The sequence below is a fragment of the Pelodiscus sinensis genome, chromosome 28, assembly GCF_049634645.1.
Source record: "Pelodiscus sinensis isolate JC-2024 chromosome 28, ASM4963464v1, whole genome shotgun sequence".
Taxonomy (NCBI): Eukaryota; Metazoa; Chordata; order Testudines; family Trionychidae; genus Pelodiscus; species Pelodiscus sinensis.
Window position 1 is genome coordinate 16,357,370 of NC_134738.1, and position 24,250 is coordinate 16,381,619.

General features: G+C 48.0%; 1 protein-coding gene across 3 annotated transcripts in view; it reads right to left on the reverse strand.

The window, feature by feature from the left end:
* The window catches only part of LOC102452957 (secreted frizzled-related protein 1), a 270,863-nt gene that overhangs the window by 207,609 nt on the left and 39,004 nt on the right, over window positions 1-24,250 (reverse strand). For 2 of the 3 annotated variants that reach the window (XM_006113248.4, XM_006113247.4), the window contains one exon: window positions 18,112-21,874. The exons of the other annotated variant lie outside the window; for it this stretch is intronic. In XM_006113248.4, coding sequence (XP_006113310.2) covers window positions 21,552-21,874 — 323 coding nt within the window. In that variant the 3' untranslated portion in view covers window positions 18,112-21,551. Of the gene's footprint in view, window positions 1-18,111; window positions 21,875-24,250 lie in introns of those variants that run through there. 3 annotated transcript variants of the gene reach the window in all.

The following is a 24,250-nucleotide window of genomic DNA, read 5'->3' on the forward strand; positions in this document are numbered from 1 at the left end:
GGTGTTTGTACACTAATGCGAGAAGCCTGGGCAACAAACAGGAAGAACTGGAGGCCCTGGCCCAGTCCAATAAATATGATTTAGTTGGGATAACAGAGACTTGGTGGGATGACTCGCATGACTGGAGCACTGTCATGAAAGAGTATAGACTGTTCAGGAAAAACAGGCAGGGGAGAAAAGGAGGAGGAGTTGCACTATATGTAAGACAGCACCATGATTGCTCTGAACTCCAGTATAAAGAGGGAGAAAAACCTGTTGAGAGTGTATGGGTTAAGTTTAAAGGAACAAACAACAGCAATGATGTTGTGATTGGTGTCTGCTACAGGCCACTGAATCAGATGAATGAGGTAGATGAGGCTTTCTTCGGACAACTGAGCGAAGCTTCCAGATCGCAGGCCCTGGTTCGCGTGGGTGACTTTAATCACCCTGACATCTGTTGGGAAACCAATACGGCAGTACACAGGCAATCCAGGAAGTTTTGGGAGAATTTTGGGGATAACTTCTTGACACAAGTGCTGAAGGATCCGACCAGGGGCCGTGCGCAGCTTGACCTTCTGCTCACAAACAGGGAGGAACTAATAGGGGAAGTAGAGGTGGGTGACAACCTGGGAAGCAGTGATCATGAGATGGTAGATTTCAGGATCCTGACCAAAGGAAGAAAAGAGAGTAGTAAAATACACACCTTGGACTTCAAAAAAGCAGATTTTGACTCCCTCAGAGACCTGATGGGCAGAATCCCCTGGGATGCTAACATGAAGGGGAAAGGAGTCCAGGACAGCTGACAGTATTTTAAAGAAGCCTTATTGAAGGCACAGAAAGTAACCATCCCGACGCGTAGCAAGAGAGGCAAACATGGTAGGAGACCGGACTGGCTTACAGGGGAGATCCTTGGTGAACTTAAGCACAAAAAGGAAGCTTACAGAAAGTGAAACTTGGACAAATGCCCAGGGAGGGGTTTAAATGTCTAGCTTGAGAATGCCGGGGGGTTATCGGGAAGGCGAAAGTGCAAGTGGAATTGCAACTGGCTAAGGATGTGAAGGATAACAAGAAAGGTTTCTACAGGCATGTTAACAAGAAGAAGGTGATCAGAGAGGGTGTGCGGCCCCTAATGGATGAAGGAGGTAACCTACTGACAGATGATGTGGGGACAGCTGAAGTATTCAATGCTTTCTTTGCCTCTGTATTCACGGACAAGGTGGGCCCCCGAACTAATGCGCTAAGTGATGCAAGATGGGATGAAGATGGACAGCCCTTGGTGGGTAAAGAACAGGTTAGGAACTATTTAGAAAAGCTAAACGTACACAAATCCATGGGTCTGGACTTAATGCATCCGAGGGTACTGAAGAGTTGGCAAAAGTCATTGAGGAGCCTTTGGCCATAATCTTTGAAAAGTCGTGGAGATCGGGAGAAATCCCGGATGATTGGAAAAAGGCAAATGTAGTGCCATCTTCAAAAAAGGGAAGAAGGACGATCCAGGGAACTATAGGCCAGTCAGTCTTACCTCGGTTCCTGGAAAAATCATGGAAGGGATCCTTAAGGAATCCATTTTGAGGCACTTGGAAGGAAAGTGATTAGGAATAGTCAGCATGGATTCACAAAGGGAAAGTTGTGCCTGACCAATCTGATTAGCTTCTATGATGAGGTAACTGGCTCTGTGGATGTGGGAGTCAGTGGATGTGATATACCTTGACTTTAGCAAGGCTTTTGATATGGTCTCCCACAATATTCTTGCCAGCAAGTTAAGGGAATGTGGATTGGATAAATGGACGGTAAGATGGATAGAAAGATGGCTAGAAGGCCGGGCCCAGCGGGTAGTGATCAACGGCTCGATGGCATTCGGTTTCTAGCGAATGTGCCCCAAGGTTCGGTTCTAGGACCGGTTTTGTTCAATATCTTTATTAATGACTTGAATGAGGGGATGGATTGCACCCTCAGCAAGTTGGCAGATGATACTACGCTAGGGGGAGAAGTACATACGCTTGAGGGCAGAGATAGGGTCCAGAGTGACTTAGACAAATTGAAGGATTGGGCCACAAGAAATCTGATGAGGTTCAACAAGGACAAGTGCAGAGTCCTGCCCTTGGGACGGAAGAATCCCAAGCATAGTTACAAGCTGGGGACCAACCAGTTAAGTAGCAGTTCTGCAGGAAAGGACCTGGGGGTTACAGTGGATGAGAAGCTGGATATGAGTCAACAGCATGCCCTTGTAGCCAAGAAGGCTAATGGCATATTAGGTTGCATTAAGAGGAGCATTGGCAGCAGATCCAGAGATGTCATTATTCCCCTTTATTCGGCTCTTGTGAGGCCACATCTGGAGTATTGTGTCCAGTTCTGGGCCCCCCACTACAAAAAGGATGTAGACGCATTGGAGAGGGTCCAGCGGAGGGCAACCAAAATGATTAGGGAGCTGGAGCATATGACTTATGAGGATAGGCTGAGGGACTTGGGTCTGTTTAGTCTGCAGAAGCGAAGAGTGAGGGGGGATTTGATAGCAGCCTTCAACTTCCTAAAGAGAGGTTCCAAAGAGGATGGAGAGAGGCTGTTCTCAGTAGTGACAGATGGCAGAACAAGGAGCAATGGTCTCAAGTTTTGGTTGGAGAGGTCCAGGTTGGATATTAGGAAAAACTATTTCACTAGGAGAGTGATGAAGCACTGGAATGGGTTACCTAGGGAAGTAGTGGAATCTCCATCCCTAGAGGTGTTTAAGACTCGGCTTGACAAAGCCCTGGCTGGGATTGGTTGGGATTGGTCCTGCCTAGAGCAGGGGGCTGGACTTGACCTTCTGAGGTCTCTTCCAGCTCTGTGGTTCTATGATTCTAGAGTTGTCATCACTTCCTAAATATCAGCAAAGTGGCAGTCAGAGGAGTTATTTATTCCCCATCATCCTTGTGAGGCAATTGCTTAATTATAAACTACACTGGAACTCCTAGCTAACCTCACTGCCACATTAATAACCCAAGAGCTCAGTGAGAGCCAGGTTGAGATAATGAACTGTGATCGCAATGGCTTGCCCACAACATTATGTCCCCCTAGTTGAACTAAGAAGATGGAAAAGGAAAAGGCTCTAACCTCAGAAACTATAAATTTGTTTTGTTTAAACTCCAGATTCCCGACGCGGAAGTAGGAACAGGAAAGGGAACGGTAGGCACGGAAGTGTGAGGAGATGAGCCCAGATTCCAAGGCAAGAAGGCACCAATGTGTCCATCTAGCCTGGTTTCTTTTATAACAGGCCAGGAACTTCCCCCAATAGCTCCTTTAGCCAAGAACCCAGTCTCTTCCACAAAGGAGGGTGCTTACGGCGCGGCTGCAGTCTCCAATCTATGGCCTGTGTTTGGAATTTCACTGACCTATGCAGTTGGTAGGAGGCCAGAATTCATCATCTTAATTCTGGACTTCCTTGCCCACCCTGGCATTACAAGTCAAGTAATCTAGACTTGTCTGGATAGGCCTCCCAGCGCTGGGAGTCAGGAGATCCTCTCTGCAAAGCATGGCATGGATCTGGCATGGAGCAGGGATGGGTTAAGGTAGGGCTATTGCCTCTCTGGCATTCAGCAGTATTCTCTACCCTAACGTTGGCCTGTGTCCCTGGAGAGGCGTTTCCTGCACGTTTTCAGCTTTCTGGTTGTCACTTAGGAAATGTGCATGTGACGGCGCATGTCCACAGCTAGTGCCTTTCCTGCATTCACGTTGCCAGAGAGAATCTCTCCAGGCCGTATTGGGGATAGGCGGGTAGGGGCACAAGATGTCAGTTCCAGTTGCCACCTTCTTCCTCAGCAGAAAGGGTTGCAGCACAACACCTGGAGAAGCCATGTCCATGTACCGTTTGTCCTCACACCCATCCCCATGCCAGCGGGGTCAAATCCAGCCTGCTCCCCAGCCACACTTCCACTCCACGCTGGGAGGCGCCCGGGGATTCTTAGGGTTGGGCTGCTTGACGGACTAGCATGCAGGAGTCCAAAGCAGGGGTGGGCAGTAAATCAGCGGCCGTTGACCAGGGTTAGCCCCAGCACTGCTATAGTTACCTGCATGGCCGCAGGTACCAGTGACCGCTGCTCCCATTGGCTGAGTACCACCGTTCCCAGCCAATGGGAGCCGTGGGAAGCGGCGCATACCAGGACATCACTTCCTGCAGCTCTCATTGGCCAGGAACGGCAATCGGCAGCCAACAGGAGCTGCAATCACCCGGACCTGCGCAGGTGCAGGTAAGTGCAGCAGTGGAGGCCTGCTGGGGCTAGCCTGGTGGACCAGACCTGGCCTGCAGGCTGCTATTTGCCCACTCCAGCCCTAAAAGGTCTACAGTGCGGCAGCTTTCTGCCTCTCCACTATGAAGGAGCGACCCACAGCTCCAGTGACCCTAACAGCTTAAACAGCTCCTCCTGAGGGGCCTCCCATCCGTCCCCTGGCCTCCCCTGCCCTGTGCAGTGACGTGACATGACGAGGACCGACACGAGGGGCCGCTTGGGCTGAGACCCACCGCTGCCTGCAGATCACATGTGGCCTCAGGCGGACCATGGCAAGTTCTGGGCAGGCCCCGTAGTGCAGCCAAGTGTCGCGAGAATCACAGGTCCGATGATAAATAGCCAAGGGGGGAAGGACAGAACCAGGTGGACAGTTTTATTTGACCTGTGATTCTCGCGACATGGCGTCACGAACAGGATGCAAGTTCTGGGCAGGCCCCTCAGTGCAGCCAAGCATGGAGGCCCCAGCGCGTTTTGGAGGAGCCAGACCCCTTGCCCTGAATGCATGATTAGATCAGCCCAGCCCTCCCACTGGGGCCCGTGGGCTCTGGCTCACCCCGCACATAAACGGCAGGGATGGCGCAGACCCTGCTTTCCGAACCAGGCAACATTCTTGTGGCACTCAGCGCGTCCAGGGGAGATTCCACTTCTCCTCCGAGAAGGCTCTTGGAACAACGCTCCCATTTTCCAGGCGTTGGGTGGGTCTCATCATGATGCAGGCTCCCCTGACAGGTTGATTTACGTGGCACAGGTCATAGATCTCTGGGCTGTGGCTTTGCCTCTGGAATTCCTTTGCTGTGGATTCTCTGAAACCGACATGTGCATCTGCTTTGTAGCACTTGTGGGAGCCCAGTTACCCTGTCACGGAGACAGCTGACTTGCCCTGCCCTTTTCAAGATGCACTTTCCAGCCTGTGCTGGACATGCAGGGTTCGTGAGAAAGAAAGGCTAGCAGCGCTCTTGCTTTCTCAGGGGGAGCTCAGTGAAAACACGAGGAAGCTTTGTGGTGTCACAATCTGTGGGGCTCTGCACCCAGGGCGATCCCTCGGGGGGTGCAGGGCCAGCCCATCGATAGGCGATTCGTATGTGACGAAAGGTGGCAAGCACCAGCATTTACACATGTAGTCCCTGAACTCCGCTGCCTGCAGTTCCAGTGTGAGCACCAGGAGATCGTGGGCGGATCAGGGTCAGTCCAGGGCTCAGAGCACCCGCCATTGGGAAGAGAACTCCAGAGGGACGCTAGGCAAATACAAACCTCTTATTCCTGCGCCTTTGTTCCTTTTCCTCCTCGAGGCAGCGGCTACGCAGAGGGGCACGAATCCCACAGAGGCTGGTTCCTCCTTTGGGGAGGTCGCAGGGAACCTTTTGGTGAAGGAGGCTTATGAAGAGGCTACGGGTTTCTCTGCCACGCCGCAGAGCTGCAGTCCCTTCCCCTTGGTCATTTGGGGAGCTCCCTGAACAGGGAAGAGGAGCATCTGGCCAAGTGCTCAGCACAGGCCTGCAGAGCTGACGAGTGTGTGAACTCACAAGGGATTCCAGGGAAGAGCAATGCTCCTGCTTTGGGGAGAGGTCCTCAGCAATATCCCGGCAGCTTCTTCCCCAGCTGCCCCCACAATGCATCCCCCAGGGCGTGCGTCCCTCTCCCCTGGGGAGAAAGCAGCCACTGATCACTGGCTGCCCAGGACAGCGTGGGAGATTTCACGCTCCACCATTACTGCACCACGTGGCTACAGCACCATGCGAAGGGGCAGCCAGGTGAGGTGACGGATCTGCTGCTCCCCGGAGGGCTGGGCACCAGCCAAGAGCTCCAAGCACAGCGTGAATGTTCTTCTCCACCGCTAGGCCGGTCACGAAGCCACCAGTGGAGTGAATCCCTGCAGGCCCCCAGGCCAGGCGCAGGGGAAGTTGCGGTGCTGCCCCATGGCGGCTCAGCTCAGAGGCCGGGGACACCAGCCCAGCATGTGCTTGTGCCATTCCCAATCACCGGGCTCCGCCGCCTATTTCCTTCCCGGCAGGACCGCAAGGGCAGCGTCTAACTAGAACGTCGGGGATCGTGCCTCAGGGTTTGAGACTCTCTGCCCTGCCCCTGGACGTCCGAGTCCAGCACCGACTCTCCGTCCCCCTGCTGTTCACACCAGAGCGCAGGAAGATTCATGAGCATGACGGGGGAGCACTGGGACCACGCAGACCCATGAGTGATGAGAACTCTCCTGCAGACGCCATTTCCCTACCCAAGTGCAGCTCAGCCGTTCGCTCAGCACGCAGAGCTCAGAGGCCAGGTGGAAGCATGAATGCTCCTGTGTGACCCGGGGGGACGAGGCGAGCCAAGCACACTCTGGGGGCTCAGGAGAGCGACTGCAGGCAGGGCCTTTCCCAGCACCAGGCTGCCAGCACAAAGGCATCGGAGCTGATGTGCTGTTTGCTGCAAACTGGCGAATGGTTCTAGTGAGAAATCATCGGAACTGCTGCAAAGAACCAGCCCGGTCACGCCCAGGGCAAGCCCCACGCTGTGTTAGCCGACCCACGATAACATTGCTCAGAGGGAGCAGCGGTGCTGGGGCCAAGGCTTCAGAGGAAATATGCATGTTCCCAGAATGCAGATCTTGGGGCTGGTATGTCTAGAAAGGGAAGAGGCAGGGCCTTGCCCTCTCTGTGCTGAATCCCCCCTTCCCAAGCCGCCCAAGGCAAACCACAGTCCCTCTTGCACTCCTCCATGCCCTACGCCCAATGCACTCCTGACTTTCTCCTCTTGGCGGTGCCAGGAGTTCCACTGACTACAGGCCCCGGGGAGCAGGGTCAAGGACGACAGCTCTGTTATTGCTCCTTGTCCTGCAAAATATTTGCTGACTTCCCCGGCAGCTGTATGTCCTGACAGTGCCAAAAGACCCAGTCGCTGGCGGGCTGGCGTTCTCCACGCCGCAGCAGAAAAACTTTCCCCTTGATTCGCCTGCTCCTTCCAGTCCCCAGATTTCCCAGACGGGGTCAAGGCAGAATGCAAATCGCCAGCGATGTGGAAAATTAAGCGAGGGCTGGAAGACGACTTTTGTCTAGCATGAAAGGAAATGTTGTTTGTTTATAAGTCCGCTGCAGACTGAAGGCCAGAAACTCAATTAGCAGATGAGATGTAGCAGAAGGAATGCTGGAGGAAACAAAAAAATTAAACAGCATTGGGGAGGATCAACTGAGTCACAAAGTGATGTACTTTATTATGTGCCATAAGTCATGCCGAGAAGATCAAAATGGCAGGCAGCTCACAAGCCTGAAAGGTCGCGCTGTCCATCATTCAGCCGCTGTGACCCTCATCTAAGCCATGCCTGGCTTTGCAGGCCGGATGGTGCAAACTGTCTCTGCTCCAGCCCCAGGCCACTGCTGAGGAATGTGAGGAGCCTATAAAGCCTGAAGCTCAGTTTCCCATTGAAATAGTGGGAGCCCTGACCTTTAAAACGGGACCAGACTCCAGCCTGCGCTGAAGATTGCTCCTTCTCCCTTCCAGTGTCATTTACAGCATTCTGCAGGACTCTCTGTCGGGCTGCAGGACAAAAGAAAGTCACTTTCACTGTGCCCCCGGGGACTTGCCCAATGGCTGAGCTTGCATCATCAGAAGGCCTTACAGCTCCTGGCTTCCCTGCCTGGCTACACGCCACCAAGTCGCTCGAGTGCCTTCTGCTCAACAGAAACGAAGTACTCAATGGGGCTTTTCTCCAACATGGCCAGTCTCCATCCCTGTGTGTCCGAGCTAGCAGGCCAGGCATCCACCGTGAGGCTGCGCCAAGGAGCCATACCTCTCCCAGCACCCCCACCAGGTGAGCTGAGCTCCAGAAGCCAGCCCTCGACTCTGTGCTAGGCTGCGTCCTAGTCGTTGCCTCTGGAAGATCCTGCCATCCCCCCATGGCCAGTCAGGAAGCAGCATCCAGAGATCCCGAGACCAGTGCAGTGGGATTGGCAGCCCAGAGAATTGGTTTTCAATCCAAATCGCCTGCAGACTGTGTATCAAGCAGCTCCTGACCACGATATGTTCGTGCACATGGGACACAATCCATCCCAACACACAGGAGCTGACACAAGAGGCCGATGCACCACTTCAGGCATGTTTACAGCCTTCACACCGTTCATGTGTTCTGGACAAAGTCCCACAGCAAGATCAATCCGCTTCCAGTTAATACAATTTCCTTGCACTCTGACTGTTCTGTGCTCCTGCTGTGCGTGTAACCAGCTAAGCAGGGGACTAATTTAGACTCCTATTCAGCAAAGAATTTAAGCTCATGCTTAACAGTAAGCATGTATCAGAGTCTCATTGATCTCAGTGGGATTCAAGCTAGGGCTTAAATGCTTTGCAAAGAACCAGAACCTTGGGAGACATTTTGCTAAGCTCCCTGGAAACACAGATATGGACAGAGACTGTCCAGACTAAGCAAACTGCACCCATGGTCACTTGACATGTGCACGGTGAGATTTAACTGTCCATGATGTTTGCACATCAGGCTCATGAGAGTATGTAAATGATGCAAAACAAGGAGACTACCTCATGAAAACAGTATATTCTTGTCCTTGACATGACTCCATGCCAACAAGGAAAGGAAAGCTTTCTCCCAGCACAAGGTCTTACTTCAAACCAAGCATATGTGCAGACACAAGCTTTTAAATGGATTTTATTTTAACTATTAGGATTTAAACCTGAGATTACAATTCAAATGAAAAAATACGCAAGAGAGTTCCATATGATCTGGTACTTCAGTCCGTTCCAGTTTCCCAGGGCCCAACAGATTTTCTGATTTAACAGTTTCTCATGCTGTCAAATGTCAGTGCATCTATTTGTTTGACTCCCAACATGCCACTTTTTCTCACAGCGCATTTCCCCCTCATTTACATTCACTGCGGGTTTCACATTTCAATAACTTTTCTTACACCCAGTCTCTACCAATAGGGCACAGCATGGGCTCTCGGTTTGGCTATTTTAATCCACTCCCCTAGTGGATTTAAGACTCTACACCTCTCATACACTAACTTAAGACTCTACACCTCTTGCCACATCCCACCAGGTGAAAGCTGGTCAACATATTCTGAGTTTCAAAACTGTCAGGGACAAAGGGGGCACACTATTCCCTTGTCTCAGACAGCTCTGCAAACTTACCTGAGGATCACTAAGAACATAAGAACATAAGAATGGCCATACTGGGACAGACCAAAGGTCCAACTAGCCCAGTCACCTGTCTGCCGACAGTGGCCAGCACCAGGTGCCCCGGAGGGGGTGGACCGAAGACAATGATCAAGCGATTTGTCTCGTGCCATCCATCTCCAGACTCTTGCAAACAGAGGCCAGGAACACCATTCCTACCCCCTGCCTAATAGCCATTTATGGACCTAACCTCCATGAATTTTTCTAGCTTTTCTTTAAACTCTGTTATAGTTCTAGCCTTCACAGCCTCCTCTGGCAAGGAGTTCCACAGATTGACTATGCACTGTATGAAGAAGAACTTTTGCTTATTAGTTTTAAACCTGCTCCCCATTCATTTCACTGACACGCCATGCCCTTATTTGGTAACTTCTACTTTAAGTGGCAGGTTCAGAAGATGGAATGCTGAAAATCTTAGTTGCAGACCATGAGATAAACTATTAAAATCCCCATATTTAAGCAATCCCAGATGCCAACTCTTAATTGTTCTATGAGCAGAGATAAGATAAAACTTCAAAGCTTCTCAAAGCTGTAGGCCAGGAATCCTAGACCCTGTCTTTAACTTGCCATCATTTTGATATAGTGTCAGTTCCAGGCTTTCTTGCCAGAAATGCTCTATAAGCAGCTTTCTCTGACTTCAGGGATAACACGAGGGTTGCACATCTGATGTGCACCACCTGTGAACCATTGCCATCTGCAATGCCTTCGGAGCAATTGTCCATTTCTCCTTCATGATGGGGAAATATTCAGCTTAATCAAAATGGCCTAAGAGCCAAAGTCTGGATTGATTGGGTGGAGAATGCGGGAGCATTTTTATTGGAAAGATGCCTGTTTTCATTACTGAGACAAAACAAGGACATCCACTGTCTCCAGGAAATTCACTGGCATAGAATTTTCCAAGTGATACTCTTTACTACCAGAAGGGCTAGTTGCTTTCTGTCCTCCACTGTCCTCATGAGAATATTTGGAAACCCAAAGAACTCAGTGAGAGGAGGAAGAATGTGGTGGCATGAGAGACCATTGTTGGAATGCGCATGTATTTCGTGGTGCACTAAATAAAACCACCGAGGGGTCTTCCTGCAGAGAAAGGGAAGGAATTTGTATAGGAATCTTGTGGCTAATGTTAACAGCTCCAAGTATCCCGTTCTGCAGCGTGTTTATCCCCTGGCAGCCACAAAACAAATGAGATGTAACATATTTGTGGCAAAGTGACTCACCAGGCAGGGCACCCCTGGTGCTCCATGTGGCATTGTCAGGTTTTTCTCCACTGTGGTTCTGCTTCTCCCTTTCCTTGTTGTCAGAATCTTCCCTGCTCTGGGAAAGCCCCTATTCCCACCATGGAATCTGGCTCATTGCAGCCTCTTCCCAGCTGGCTTGGGGGAATTTCTGAAAAGCTGCTGCCAGCCTCTCCTGCAGTCACTAGGCTGCTTCCCACGCAGACCTTCCGGACTCCACAGGACTTCTCCTGGGGCTGGGGTTCGGCCAGTCTCTTGGAGACAGGAGTGACCCAACTCTCGTCCATGGAACAGCTGCAGGACCTCAGTTCACTGCTCCTTCAGCCCAAGTTCAGAGGGGTCAGCAAGCCAGTCTCTTCTTACGGGAGTCTCCCTCCTAGTAGCTGGTGGGGAGAGGTCTGTCCGCCTCCCAGGCTCTAAACACGCCCTAGAAACAGTGACTATTTTAAGGGCACTTCTCCCCAGAGTGAGAGAGGGTGCAAAATATCCCGAAGCATTAAGCACAGGTTCTGTATTGCAGGCTGCTGAACACCGTCACTTCACTGCTCCGTCCTCCTACCCCTGCCCAGCCTTGTCTGTAATTGTGTGATGCCGCCGTCTTTAGCTAGTGGCCGTTGGCCAAGCCTACCTGATGGTTCTGATACTCTAATACTTACATGAGTAGCTAAAAGTTCCTATACTTGATGCTGAATTCCTATGGAAAAACCAAGGCTGCCCACATAAATATCACTGAAGGGAATCGTCTCGTAACACCTCCTAACGGAAACACAGCAATCTGCACGGAAGAGAAAGGTGTGTACAAGAACCAGCACAAAAAGAGATACTGATAACTTTGTAAGCAATTGCACCAAGACGAATGTGCCACAAGCGAGTCATAATTACAAGAACACATCAGTGACTATGAAACAATTGCAGCTAATTAGGACACTGATCATTTTACCTCTTGCAAAGAATGTGCAGGCTGCTGATGCAGTTTGGGCTTTATCTCGCTCAGCCTGGGGGCCGATAACCATCCTGATTTTATGTGTGTTACTCTGCAGCGTGCTGTTTCCTGCCATGAAACAAATCACAAAATACAAACGCAGGCGGGCTACCTTGCTTAGCAGCAGCCCCTTTTCCGACTGGTGGAAAGCAGGTCCCGAGGCTAGCAGGAGGGAGAAAATGCTGGGCTGGGATGGTTAGGGGCAGAATAGGCTGCCAGTGCGGACAGCACAGAGAGGCTAAGAGCAGAGCAGGGAAGGGAACGCACATCTCCTGACTTCCAGCCTAGGGCCCCCTCCACTGGGCCAGGGGGCTGCAGTATTACTGCAACCACACACATTGAAGCAGTGAGGACCTGGAGGGAGTTGAAGACCCTCAGCTCCCAGGGTGACCTCACAGGGAAAACCAGGAGACTCCTGTTCCGAGGCCCTCCCTCTGGCAGAGCTGTGCCTGAGAATGTGCCGTTGGTCCACAACGTTCTAGAAAGGATTGACGGCTGCCCTCCACCATCTGGCAGTGCGACGAACAGGCAGTGCAGAACTGGAGCAAGGCCAACATGTCTGGGCTTTGCAAACCCAAATCCTGGGGAAGTTTGATTCCCAGGTGGCGGGGTCCTGTTTTATCCACCCACCAGAGCTCAGGGATAACAGGTTCTGGCTCAGCAGCAGGACATGTGGGGCCTGTCCTCTAATGAGTCTAGTCTTGTGGGTACATTACAAACACCCAGGCACCAATTCCACCAGCTTCCCTGTGCTCAGTCATTGTGATCCAGGTGGCACAGCTGAGCGCGAGGGGGCAGGGCTCTCCAGGGCTCTGTCATTGTCCCGTGTGCACAAAGATGGGTGTCTGCGGCCTGTGGAATCATAGAATCATAGAATAATAGGACTGGAAGGGACCTCAAGAGGTCATCGAGTCCAGCCCCCCGCCCTCAAGGCAGGACCAAGCTCCGTCTACACCATCCCTGACAGATGTCTATCTAACCTGTTCTTAAATATCTCCAGAGAGGGAGATTCCACCACCTCCCTTGGCAATTTATACCAATATTTGACCACCCTGACAGTTAGGAATTTTTTCCTAATGTCCAATCTAAAACTCCCCTGCTGCACTTTAAGCCCATTACTCCTTGTCCTGTCCTCAGAAACCAAGAGGAACAAATTTTCTCCTTCCTCCTTGTGACACCCTTTTAGATATTTGAAAACCGTTATCATGTCCCCCCTTAATCTTCTTTTTTCCAAACTAAACAAGCCCAGTTCATGAAGCCTGGCTTCATAGGTCATGTTCTCTAAACCTTTAATCATTCTTGTCGCTCTTCTCTGTACCCTTTCCAATTTCTCCACATCTTTCTTGAAATGTGGCGCCCAGAACTGGACACAGTACTCCAGCTGAGGCCTAACTAGTGCAGAGTAGAGCGGCAGAATGACTTCACGAGTTTTGCTTACAACACACCTGTTGATACAACCTAGAATCATATTTGCTTTTTTTGCAACAGCATCACACTGTTGACTCATATTCAACTTGTGGTCCACTATGACCCCTAGATCCCTTTCCGCCATGCTCCTTCCTAGACAGTCGCTTCCCATCTTGTATGTATGGAACTGATTGTTCCTTCCTAAGTGGAGCACTTTGCATTTCTCTTTATTAAACCTCATCCTGTTTACCTCTGACCATTTCTCTAACTTGCTAAGGTCATTTTGAATTATGTCCCTATCCTCAAAAGAAGTTGCAACCCCACCCAGTTTGGTATCATCTGCAAACTTAATAAGCGTACTCTCTATCCCAATATCTACATCATTGATGAAGATATTGAACAGTACGGGTCCCAAAACAGACCCTTGTGGAACTCCACTTGTTATCCCTTTCCAGCAGGATTTAGCACCGTTAACAACAACTCTCTGACTACGGTTATCCAGCCAATTATGCACCCACCTTATCGTGGCCCTATCTAAGTTATATTTGCCTAGTTTATCAAGAAGAATATCATGCAAGACCGTATCAAATGCCTTACTGAAGTCTAGGTATATGACATCCACCGCTTCTCCCTTATCCACAAGGCTCGTTATCCTATCAAAGAAAGCTATCAGATTAGTTTGGCATGACTTGTTCTTCACAAACCCATGCTGGTTATTCCCTATCACTTTATTACCTTCCAAGTGTTTGCATATGATTTCCTTAATTACCTGCTCCATTATCTTCCCCGGGACAGACGTTAAACTGACTGGTCTGTAGTTTCCTGGGTTGTTCTTAGTCCCCTTTTTATAGATGGGCACACTATTTGCCCTTTTCCAGTCTTCTGGAATCTCCCCTGTCTGCCATGATTTTTCAAAGATCATAGCTAAAGGCTCAGATACCTCCTCTATCAGCTCCTTGAGTATCCTGGGATGCATTTCATCAGGACCTGGTGACTTGCTGACATCTAACTTTCCTAAGTGATTTTTAACTTGTTCTTTGTGTATCCTATCTTCTAAACTTACCCTCTCTCTGCTTGTATTCACTATGTTAGGCACACCTCCAGACTTCTCGGTGAAGACCGAAACAAAGAAGTCATTGAGCATCTCTGCCATTTCCAAGTTTCCTGTTACTGCTTCTCCCTCCTCACTAAGCAGTGGGCCTACCCTGTCCTTGGTCTTCCTTCCTTGGAAGGCAGAGGTGACATTCAAGCACAGGGATGCTTTGCTGTTTTGTTTTAAACCGTGTCACCTCCGACACTAGCCCTCTCTGGGCTGCAGCGTTTGCTTGTTTGGCTTTGATTCACTAAGCTGCTTGGGCAGGACCAGCCGCGGGAGCACAAGGCATTTCCATAGGCCCTGTGGACTCCGTGCCATGAGTGTGGGACCCCTGATTTGAGCTCCAAGACTCTGTGATGACCCCATGCTGAGAGAGGGGCTACCAGGAATGGCCACGACTTGGCAGGCGTAGATTCCGTCACACTGAGCGCCCCACTGCAGTGAGTACAAGGACAGTGCTGAGCCTGCCGGGGGAAAGAGTCTGCCAGGCCAAGGTGGCGGCAAGCCAAGCAGTGCAGCAGTGGGGGATGCAACCTCCAGCGCTCCTTCCCCTCTACTCGCGTGAGCCTGCGTCCTGCACTGCAGGGGAGAGCCAGAGCATATTGCTCCTGCAGACCAGTGGCCTCCAGGCCTCCTAAACAGTCACATCGAACTTGCAGCACAGCTAGAAGCAGGATGTCCAAGCAGCTCCCTGAGAAGGACAATCCCTTGTGATTTATCCTCCTGAGCCACCCAGAGCAGCCAGGTGCAAAGGACAAGAGAGCATACGAAGAGCTCCAGTGTTGTGGTGCAGTAGGTGCCACCCTCTGACTGGGTTCCAGGAAAAAGAGACCCTGATCCTGGCTCCATCAGGGGTAAGAACTTCTGCTTGCTGGGGTGCATGCCTGGAAATCTGCTTCCTGCCATATGTTGAACATCTGCTTTCCTAGGGCACCTCTGGGACCCCCCGCCATGTAGCGGGACAACCGGGCTCTGTACTTTAATACAGATGTGGAAATATGGGATGTACCACAGCTTGAATGGCAATAATACTCAGCTCTTACAGAGTGGATTTCACCAGCAGCTCTCAAAATGCTTCCAAAGGAAGGCAATATCATTATTCCCATGACACGTATGGGAAACTGAGGCAGGGATGTGTCATCCCCAGGGTCACCTTGCAGGCCAGTGGCCAATCAGAGACTCAGTCTCCAGAATCCCAGTCCATTGTGCTAGTCACAGGTGCTCAGAGAAGGGATGGTGGCAGCTTGGACTAGAGAGATGTTGGAAAAAGGGAACCCATCTTTGCAATAAAAATGGCAAAGCTGTTTTCAAACTGAAGGGTTCCACCCTACCCAGTTTTCAGTGTTGCTGTGTTTGTTGGGAGGTTTCTTTCCATTTTCTTTTTCAAAACCAGAATTGTATGGATTGAATGATTTTGCCCAAACCATAGTTCTTGGTAAATGGAGGCAGTGTAAGACTGTTTTCGCTAACAGTTGGGAGGGGAGGATTAAAAAGGCATGAAATATGGGGCAACAAAAAGAAAAAGGTTGGCAATGTCAATTACTTCTCTCTATGGGTATGTCTACACTACCCTCCTAGTTCGAACTACCTAGTTCGTGCCCCGTGTAGCCGCACTGCACGGGGTTCTAAAAATGGCGGCGCCCCGCTTATGCAAATGAAGCCCGGGAAATTCAAATCCCGGGCTTCATTTGCAAGTGCGGTATGCCTAGTTCGAACTAGTGGGGTAGTGTAGACATACCCTATGTGTGTCACACACACTTTAGGAAAAAAACAGCAAGCAAATGGTCTGGTAGCACTTTATAGACTAACAAAATATGTAGATGGGATCTTGAGCTTTCGTGGGCACAGCCAAGAAGTGGGTTGTGCCCACAAAAGCTCATGAGCCCATCTGCATGTTTTGTTAGTCTATAAAGTGCTACCAGACCATCTGCTTGCTGTTTTTTTCTGTAACACACTAACTCGGCTACCCCCTGAAACACTTTAGGAAAGGCTCTTGTTCCATTCAGTGAAAGCTCTTTTCATCCACAACACTGTGGCCAGCTCCATTCAGGACAGAACTTCTTGAAGTGCCTTCCATGTGAACCTCCAGCCTCAGCTATTCCATTCAGTGAGCTGGAATGCCCCGCAGATGTCACCCTGTTAGCCAGCTGGTCCTGGATACACCTGCTAAGCAATCCGTCACCCGGCAGAACTCCCTTGACAAGCCTCCCCCTTGCCCGTGTCTTTGTCCCCATGGGATTCTGGTTCCCTCCTCTGTCAGCAGTGAGTGGCCAGGGCACGGTGCTAGGGCAAAGTTGACCATGTGACAGTGGCTCGGTTTCAACAACACAGGCTGCAGGGAGAAGATGCACCTTACAAGTGAAAGGAGCCAGAGGCTGAGCAGCACTGGGAAGCCGACACCAGCCAGCTGGGGAGTGTGTGTGGAAGAAGCTCATCCAGGGGAAGCCCGTGTGCAGTGTTCCTTTAAGAACGTAAGAATGGCCATACGAGGTCAGTCCATCTAGCCCAGAGCTCTGTTCCGACAGTGCCAATGCCAGGTGCCCCAAACGGAGTGAACACAACAGAGAATCATAAGGAACTACAAACCCGTAGCCTCACCTCAGTCCCCAGGAAAACCATGGCGGGGATTCTCAAGGAATCCATTCTGAAGCGCTTGGAAGAGAGGATAGTGGTCAGGAATAGTCAACATGGATTCGCCAAGGGCAAGTCGTGCCTGACCATCCTGATTGCCTTCTGTGACGACGTAACCTGTTCTGTGACTATGGGGAAGGCACTGGATGTGATATCTCATGACTTTAGCAAGCCTTTGCATATGGTCTCCCACAATATTCTCGCCAGCAAGTTAAGGAAGTGTGGGTTGGATAAATGGTGGAATGAAAGGTGGCTAGACAGCTGGCTAGATTGTCGGGCTCAACAGACAGTGATTAATGGCTCGATGTCTGGTTAGCAGTCGATGTCAAGAGCAGTGCCCCAGGGGTCAGTTCTGGAGCTGGTTTTGTTCAACATCTTTATTAATGATCTGGATGGATTGTACCGTCAGCAAGTTTGCAGATGGCACTAAGCTAAGGGGATAGGTAGATATGTTGAGGGGTAGAGATGGGCTCCCCAGTGACCTAGACAAAATGGAGGATTGGGCCAAAAGAAATCTGATGAGTTTCAACAAGGAGAAATGCAGAGTCCAGCACTTGGGACAGAAGAATCCCAAACACTGCTACAGGCTGGGGACCAACTGCCTAGGCAGCAGTTCGGCAGAAAAAGACCCAGGGATTACAGTGGATGAGACGCTGGATATGAGTCAACACAGTGCCCTTGTAGCCAAGAAGACTAATGACACATTATGCTGCATTAGAAGGAGCATTGCCAGCAGATCCAGAGAAGTGATTACTCCCCTTTATTCGGCTCTGGTGAGGCCACATCTGGAGTATTCATTCAAGAGGCTGGAGAGAAACTGTTCTCAGTGGTGACAGATGACAGAACGAGGAGCAATGGTCTCAAGTTACAGTGGGGGAGGTCTAATTTGGATATTAAGGAAAAACTATTTCCCTAGGAGGGTGGGGAAGCACTGGGATGGGTTCCCTAGGGAGGTGGTGGAATCTCCATCCCTAGAGGTTTCAAAGCCCTAGCTGGGATGGTTTAGTTGGGTTGGTTCTGCTTTGGGCAGGGGCTTGGACTCAATGACCTCCTGAGGTCTCTTCCAGCTCTAGGATTCTATGATTCTAGGAATTAACAAGGATCGTCCTCTACGCTTGATCTGACATTACTTTTGTATCACCCAACTTCCAAATACCAGTTTTCAGTAGATGTTTTGGGAGCGTGAGTAATGCAGCATCAGGTTCTAACAATATAAAACTCTCCAATACTCTCTCTCTGGAAGTTTGCAGAATGTGTAAATATATATTGGGTTTTGCTGCAGATTATCCCCAAGTGCCAAGATTTAACCCATCCAACTGCCACGACCATTTGAAAGGCACTAAACAAGGGTTAGAAAACAACATCTCTTTATAAAAAAGGGGGAGGAGGGGAAATCACATTGTAATTGATTAATTCAGCAATTTTAGTTAAATGAATATTGATACATGGATGGGAAAACAAGGAAAGCATACGCAAGAATAATGAACAGATATTGGACTTACTATCAAACATAAGTCATAACATCAAAACAGCAGGTAAAATAATGCAACATGAATAAAATGCTGATAAAAAAGGAATGTCAAACATGTTCACAGTATCCTAAGCTTTTATACACATCTCAGGAGAAAGCAGAAGCAGATACTAGTTTTAGAGAAGAGTCAAGCTTCTCAGAGAGGGCCTGAGACAAAACCCAGTGACTTAGGAGACACCGGGATACTTAATGTCAGGCCTGGAGCATCTGTGATGCGGGCTAACGAGCTGTTTAAGTGGTGCACATTACCTTGTGCACAACCCTGCACTGGGCTGTTTCACCCTTACTGCATGAAAGATAGGCACTTCCAGTCCATTAGGATACATCAGTTGCTGAATGTATATAAGTTTCAGAGGGGTAGCTGAGTTAGTTTGTAATAGGAAAAACTTAAAGAACAACAAATAGTCTGGTAGCACTTTAAAGACTAACAAAATATGTAGATAATTAAAATAGCTATTCAGTTAATGTTTGTGGAACTAAATATATCAACAGCTATTAGATGCTGATTCCTGAACAAGAGACAAGAACTGGGTTCTGACCTTCAAGAGTAGGAAACTTACTGGAACTTTTCTAGGAAGACATCGTCATCTGAAAATTCAAATGCATCTGCCCCGTCAGTGTAGGAATCATTTAAAATGGAGGCCATTCCATATATCTGCTCCTCTGAGAAGGAATTCAAGAAGTGCCTATTAGAACTATGCAATGAAGTACATTACAAAAACCAGACTGTTTTCTCAGGAAATCATCAATCCATCACTGAGGGTTTTCCTTTGGTGCCAGTTCTAATATTTTCAGATCATGTCTCTCACTGAACCCTTGCTTTCCCTGGCAGATTTATTTTATGATTACATGGAAACACCGTAACGTTATCTAGCAAACTGGCGTTATAGCAACTATGGCAGCTAAATTCCTGTAACATAAAAACTCTCTCATCATCCGTGGCTTCATTTGACAGGACTAGGTAAAAGCCTGTTATTGTTCCAACAATACTGAAACATTTAGGGTGTGCTTTCAGGTCTCTATTTCTGTTCCTGAATGTGGGGCTGTGTTAGCCTTCATATTAGTGGCTGCAATATCCTTTTTGTTTTTTAAAAGCTGTAATAACATTCATAGACGTAGAGAATCAGGCTGCATTCAGAAACAATACAAAAGCCTTGTACTCAGTTTCACAGCCCTTACAAGGTAGCCCTTTTCAGTTCCAATTCTTACTAACCTTTTATATTTCACTTCCTCTTTCAAAATCTCTATTTACAAACAACCCCCCCCCCCAAATCTGCCACACTTCCCTAAATTAACTCTCTAAAGACAAAAGGTAAAGATCTTTTAACTTCCCACAAAGAATGGGATGTTACATCAGTCTCATTTTCTTGAGTGCTCTTAATTTTATCAAAAACTGCACATGCATAAAACAGAACTAAAAAGTCTGACTGATGACCAATCAAATCTAAAAGCTAGATCCATATAGTCTCAGAATCACTGACAGTTCACCAAGCAGTATGGCAAAAGGGAAAATAAAATTATTATCTATCTACACAAAAATGTCCAAAAAACCTTGACTGAAATATTACACACAAATCTGATAAAAATATCGCATTTTTCCTCTTTTCAAAGGACTAGAATACAAGATGGGAGAGCTGGTAACCTGATTGAAACAGTACCTAGTAGCGTACAGTTATGCTATGCTTTAAATAGGTCACTTCAGTAACAAATTGCTTTTCTACAATGTGACTTTGCTAGTTGATAGCTTTTCTCCCTGCGCCTGTCCCAAGCAGAGCAATATTGTCCCAGTAACTAGACCCACAGTCTGATAGCAGAACCCCTACCTGGTACCAACCAAGCAAATATCTTCTAAAATCACATACTTCTTTAGGATCTGGTCCTGCAAAATGGCACAAATGTCTGCTAGAGCAGTTCTTTACTATGTAACTGACCTGACTTTTACCAGGGAATTAACATCCTGTACAGAATAGTTAGGGAGGGAGAAAGAAATGCAAGAAGCACATTATTCTTCCATACTTGCTTCCCTACAGGATTTGTGTGGGAAACTGACACTGCTAACAGTTTTCAGGGATCGGATATTTTGTATTGTGCAACATACTAGAACATATTGCTCAGTTCTGTGGCTCCAACCATCTCTGAACTTGGACTTTTTGGCTCAAGATCCACTTTGTAGAAATCAGCCTAATTCCGAGAAGTGCTGGGGGGCAAGGGTGAATTTAAATCTATGTGACTTGAATTTCTATTTGAGCTGATGGTGCCTGCTTAAATAGCTGAACTTTGTTTAAAACTATCAGCTTCTGCCATCAAGAGGCACAAGGTACTCTCCTATGGCGGAGGCAGTGATGAGAGAAGGCAATAAAACCAGACAGGCCAGCAAGAAAATTCCCATATCGTTAAAACTCTTTAGCATCTCCCCTTCTCTGGTGCAAAACTAATCTCTTTTTGGTGCCTGCTACTCTGCCAATGGAAAAAACCTTTGTATGGACTTGGCAGGCTTTCCTCCATGTCCCACAGACAGTTTAAGCATATGTTGTTTTAAAATAACCTCATCTCCTGCTCCATGGCTTATATTACCTACTAAGCCTGTGTTTTCCTTAAGATTTCACCTCCCAATAGCTCCAGATTCATCACCTGTTTCCCCTATATCTTCACCAATCTATGGCATTCAAGTCCACAGAATTTAAAAAGCAACTAATGATTGTTTTGAATGATTAGTTTTGCATCAAAGACAACCGTGCAAATTCTGGTCTCAGATGACAGGGTGGGATTTTCTGCAGCATTCATGTCCTATGAGCTTTAAAAGGCCTTTCTCCACACATAGTACTTCATGGAAGTGGCCTTCGGTAAGAATTGCAGAAAACATCCCACTTAGGGAATAATCAGCCCTGAGCTAAAATTATTTCACTTTAGAAAAATTCAATAAGAGTATCTAGTATCACCCCCCCCTTTCACTCTCGTTATCTAAGTTTCTTATTTAAATAGATTTGCATATCATTACAGCAGCAGGTTACTCAGACATTGCAGGTGTAAATAGTGACCACAGTGACTGTTCTGTATGAATGTATTGCGCTTTCAATCGTTCACTTACAGGGAAATACTGATACTGGGGGTGGAGCTTTAAAGGAAGCTCAAAAAAAATACAAAGAAACAAAACTGACTCAGGTACTACATCCACTACTACAGAAGAAGCAACATTTGAACCCCCGAGTCCTAGGGCTGTGCAAGTTCTGGGCCAGCAGCAGAGCCTCTAGCCACCGGATCATTTGAAAAGAGACTGAAACGTTGGACACTCCAGAGTTTTCATTTTCTTCATGAACTTTTTGAATTCTTTGTTTTTCTTATCCCACTTGTGAATTGCCATCAGAAGGTACTGGGTCTTCACTTTGCGCCCCATGATCAGGAAGTGATTGCTAAGGTTGTCCAGCTGGTGGCAAGGGCAGTCTGCTCCATTCTTTAGATAAAGTACTAGCTTCTTGAGATCTTTTCTCTTGATTGTTCCCAATTTCAGAGGTTTCTTCTTCTTTGGAACAATCTTTTTGTCCCCATTCTCCTTTTTCACTTCCTTTATTTTCATCTTGAAAGCTGGAAAACAAGAGAGAGAAAACAACTCCTGAGCACCGTTTGCAAAAATGAAACAGAGACTGCAAAGCTCATGGGAACGGAGAGAGTGACCACACACTGTGTGTCTGTGTCTAGCTACTGTCTCCTGTTTTCTCCTTAGACTGCAAGCTCTGCTGCACAGGAACAGAGGTCCTGGTCCATAACCGCAGCTCCTAGGTGCCATGCACACAAATATGACAGAACAACTAGTCCCTGGCTTAGCCTGTGTCCATGGAAGAGACACTGCAGCAGTTACCTCCCTGATGGGTTTGTAGCTATCTAAGGACATAGGAAGCCAAAAGAATCAGCCCTGCAAATATCCATTCTGTTCCTTTAGACCCCATGACTTTTCCAGCAGCTGCAATGGCTATTCTTGCATCCTCCCTGACCACCAAGAGAGGGAGGACTGGGTGAGGAGTTGGGATTTGTATGTCCCTATTTCAAGACAGAGAGCAAAGCAGGCTATTTCTTAAAGCCATGCTGCATGCTTTTTATTTGAAAGAGAGATGTGTTTAGTTGGCACTGTGTACAATGTGCTGGCAAAACGTTAGTTGAATAAACAAAGCTATTTCCTTACTTTACAAGCACAAAGAGAGATTCCTGAAAGGGCCAATTAAAAGGTCGACTCAGCTTTTCAAATACATTTTTTTTGGTTGCTCCTGGCCCTGGGGTGTCTGTGAAACAAGTTTCCAAACATAGTGAATTTTTGCAGTTGAGCCTCCTTGGAAATAGGCATGTCTAATGGGGACCTGCCGTGCAGAAGGGCAACCCACATTCCTCTAACAAAGGTGCAGGCACCTTCCTGTAAGAGGAGAGCGAATCCAATATGACTTCAATGGAAAAGATTTCCCTCTCTGGGCTCCGTGCTTTCCTGAGCTAATGGCGACCGAATAAAAATGTAACGTTCCCTCTCCACGACCATGCAGAGGAATTTAGTTTACATGAAGAAAATGATGAAAATGTGTTGTACATTAAAGAATCACGTTAGTGCCATTTGGCTCTGCTTCTTCTGTTTTGGGGGGAAAGCACATATGGCCAAAAATTGCTAACATCCTTCCATCGTTTGGGGGTTTACATTAGGGCTCGGATAGCTGATTAATTGTTTTGTGCCCCTTTCTTTTTGCATCTGAAATGTATCTGCAGAAGCAGACACGGTGGCAGACTTTGGTTCTAACAGGAAGGCCCCTCGGACATCTCCATAGAGGAGTCTGCTCTGCTGCGCGGTTCATGCTGAGTTCTGGAAAGCAGCTCTGTCAGCTAGTCCGGACACAAATGGAGGAAGGAGATGGTGATGACAATACTGAAAAGGCAGCGGAATCTGTCTATTACCCCCAAGCTCCTAGCCACTGCATTGGCAGCGGGAATTATGGTATTTATGCGCTTGTGTGCCAGACAAATCCAGCCCACTTGCCAAGAGCCCTGCTGTGCGATACTATTACCATACAAGAGCGTAATGGAGCTGGAAACCTCAGCTACATTTTCATTCCATTTATTTTCTGAATTCAGGATGTTTAAGGAGCTAAAGAAATTGACCCAGATCAATTTTCAATGGGTCTGGAAAATACAGTAACAGCTTTTAGTCGACTATACGCTCTGAGACACAAATTGGGCTGCAATCTCCTTCATTATGAATCCCAGTTTCTTTACTGATTCCGAATTGTAACTCCATACTAAGCACTGCAGATGTCTATGCTGGATGAAGGGTCCAGGAGGCATCGGTAATCCCAGAGATAATGAATATGCAGAGACTCTGAAAATGTCCTGTTTACAAATTGATTGAGTTGTATCACTGCTAGTTTATACCCTTCTTGCTATTGCTGAACAGTTAGCAGGAGTTTGTTCTGCTCCAGGCAACACAGCACACAGAAAAAAAACAGGTTAACAGAACCCCAATGTATTTGGAAGCATCCGGTTCCCAACAGCTCTGACCTCTTCATTGTTCAATGTAACCAATGTGTATGGGTCAATGATCCATGCTGGGGTGTGACATGTAATCTACTCAAACAACTCATAAATCCAGGACTAGGCTAAGACACATCCCACACCCATGCACAGTAATGTGTCCAATGTACAGAAACAGGGATCAGAAAACAGGGAGATGAGAGGAACAAAAAGGGGCTGACCAGGGATGAGAATTTCAGTTTAACACACTCTGCTGTTCACAGCAAAGATGTCTGTTTGGTCATTCATTGTGATAGCAACACATAGAACATGTAGTGCTGTCGTGTTACAGTGCTGGCCACTCCAACAAATCAGATGTTCCTAGATAGGTTATAAACTCAATGGACATATGTGAAAATATAGCATAAAAGCAATATTTCCTTTCTTCCCTCTGTTGGGCTATATCTATATGGCAAC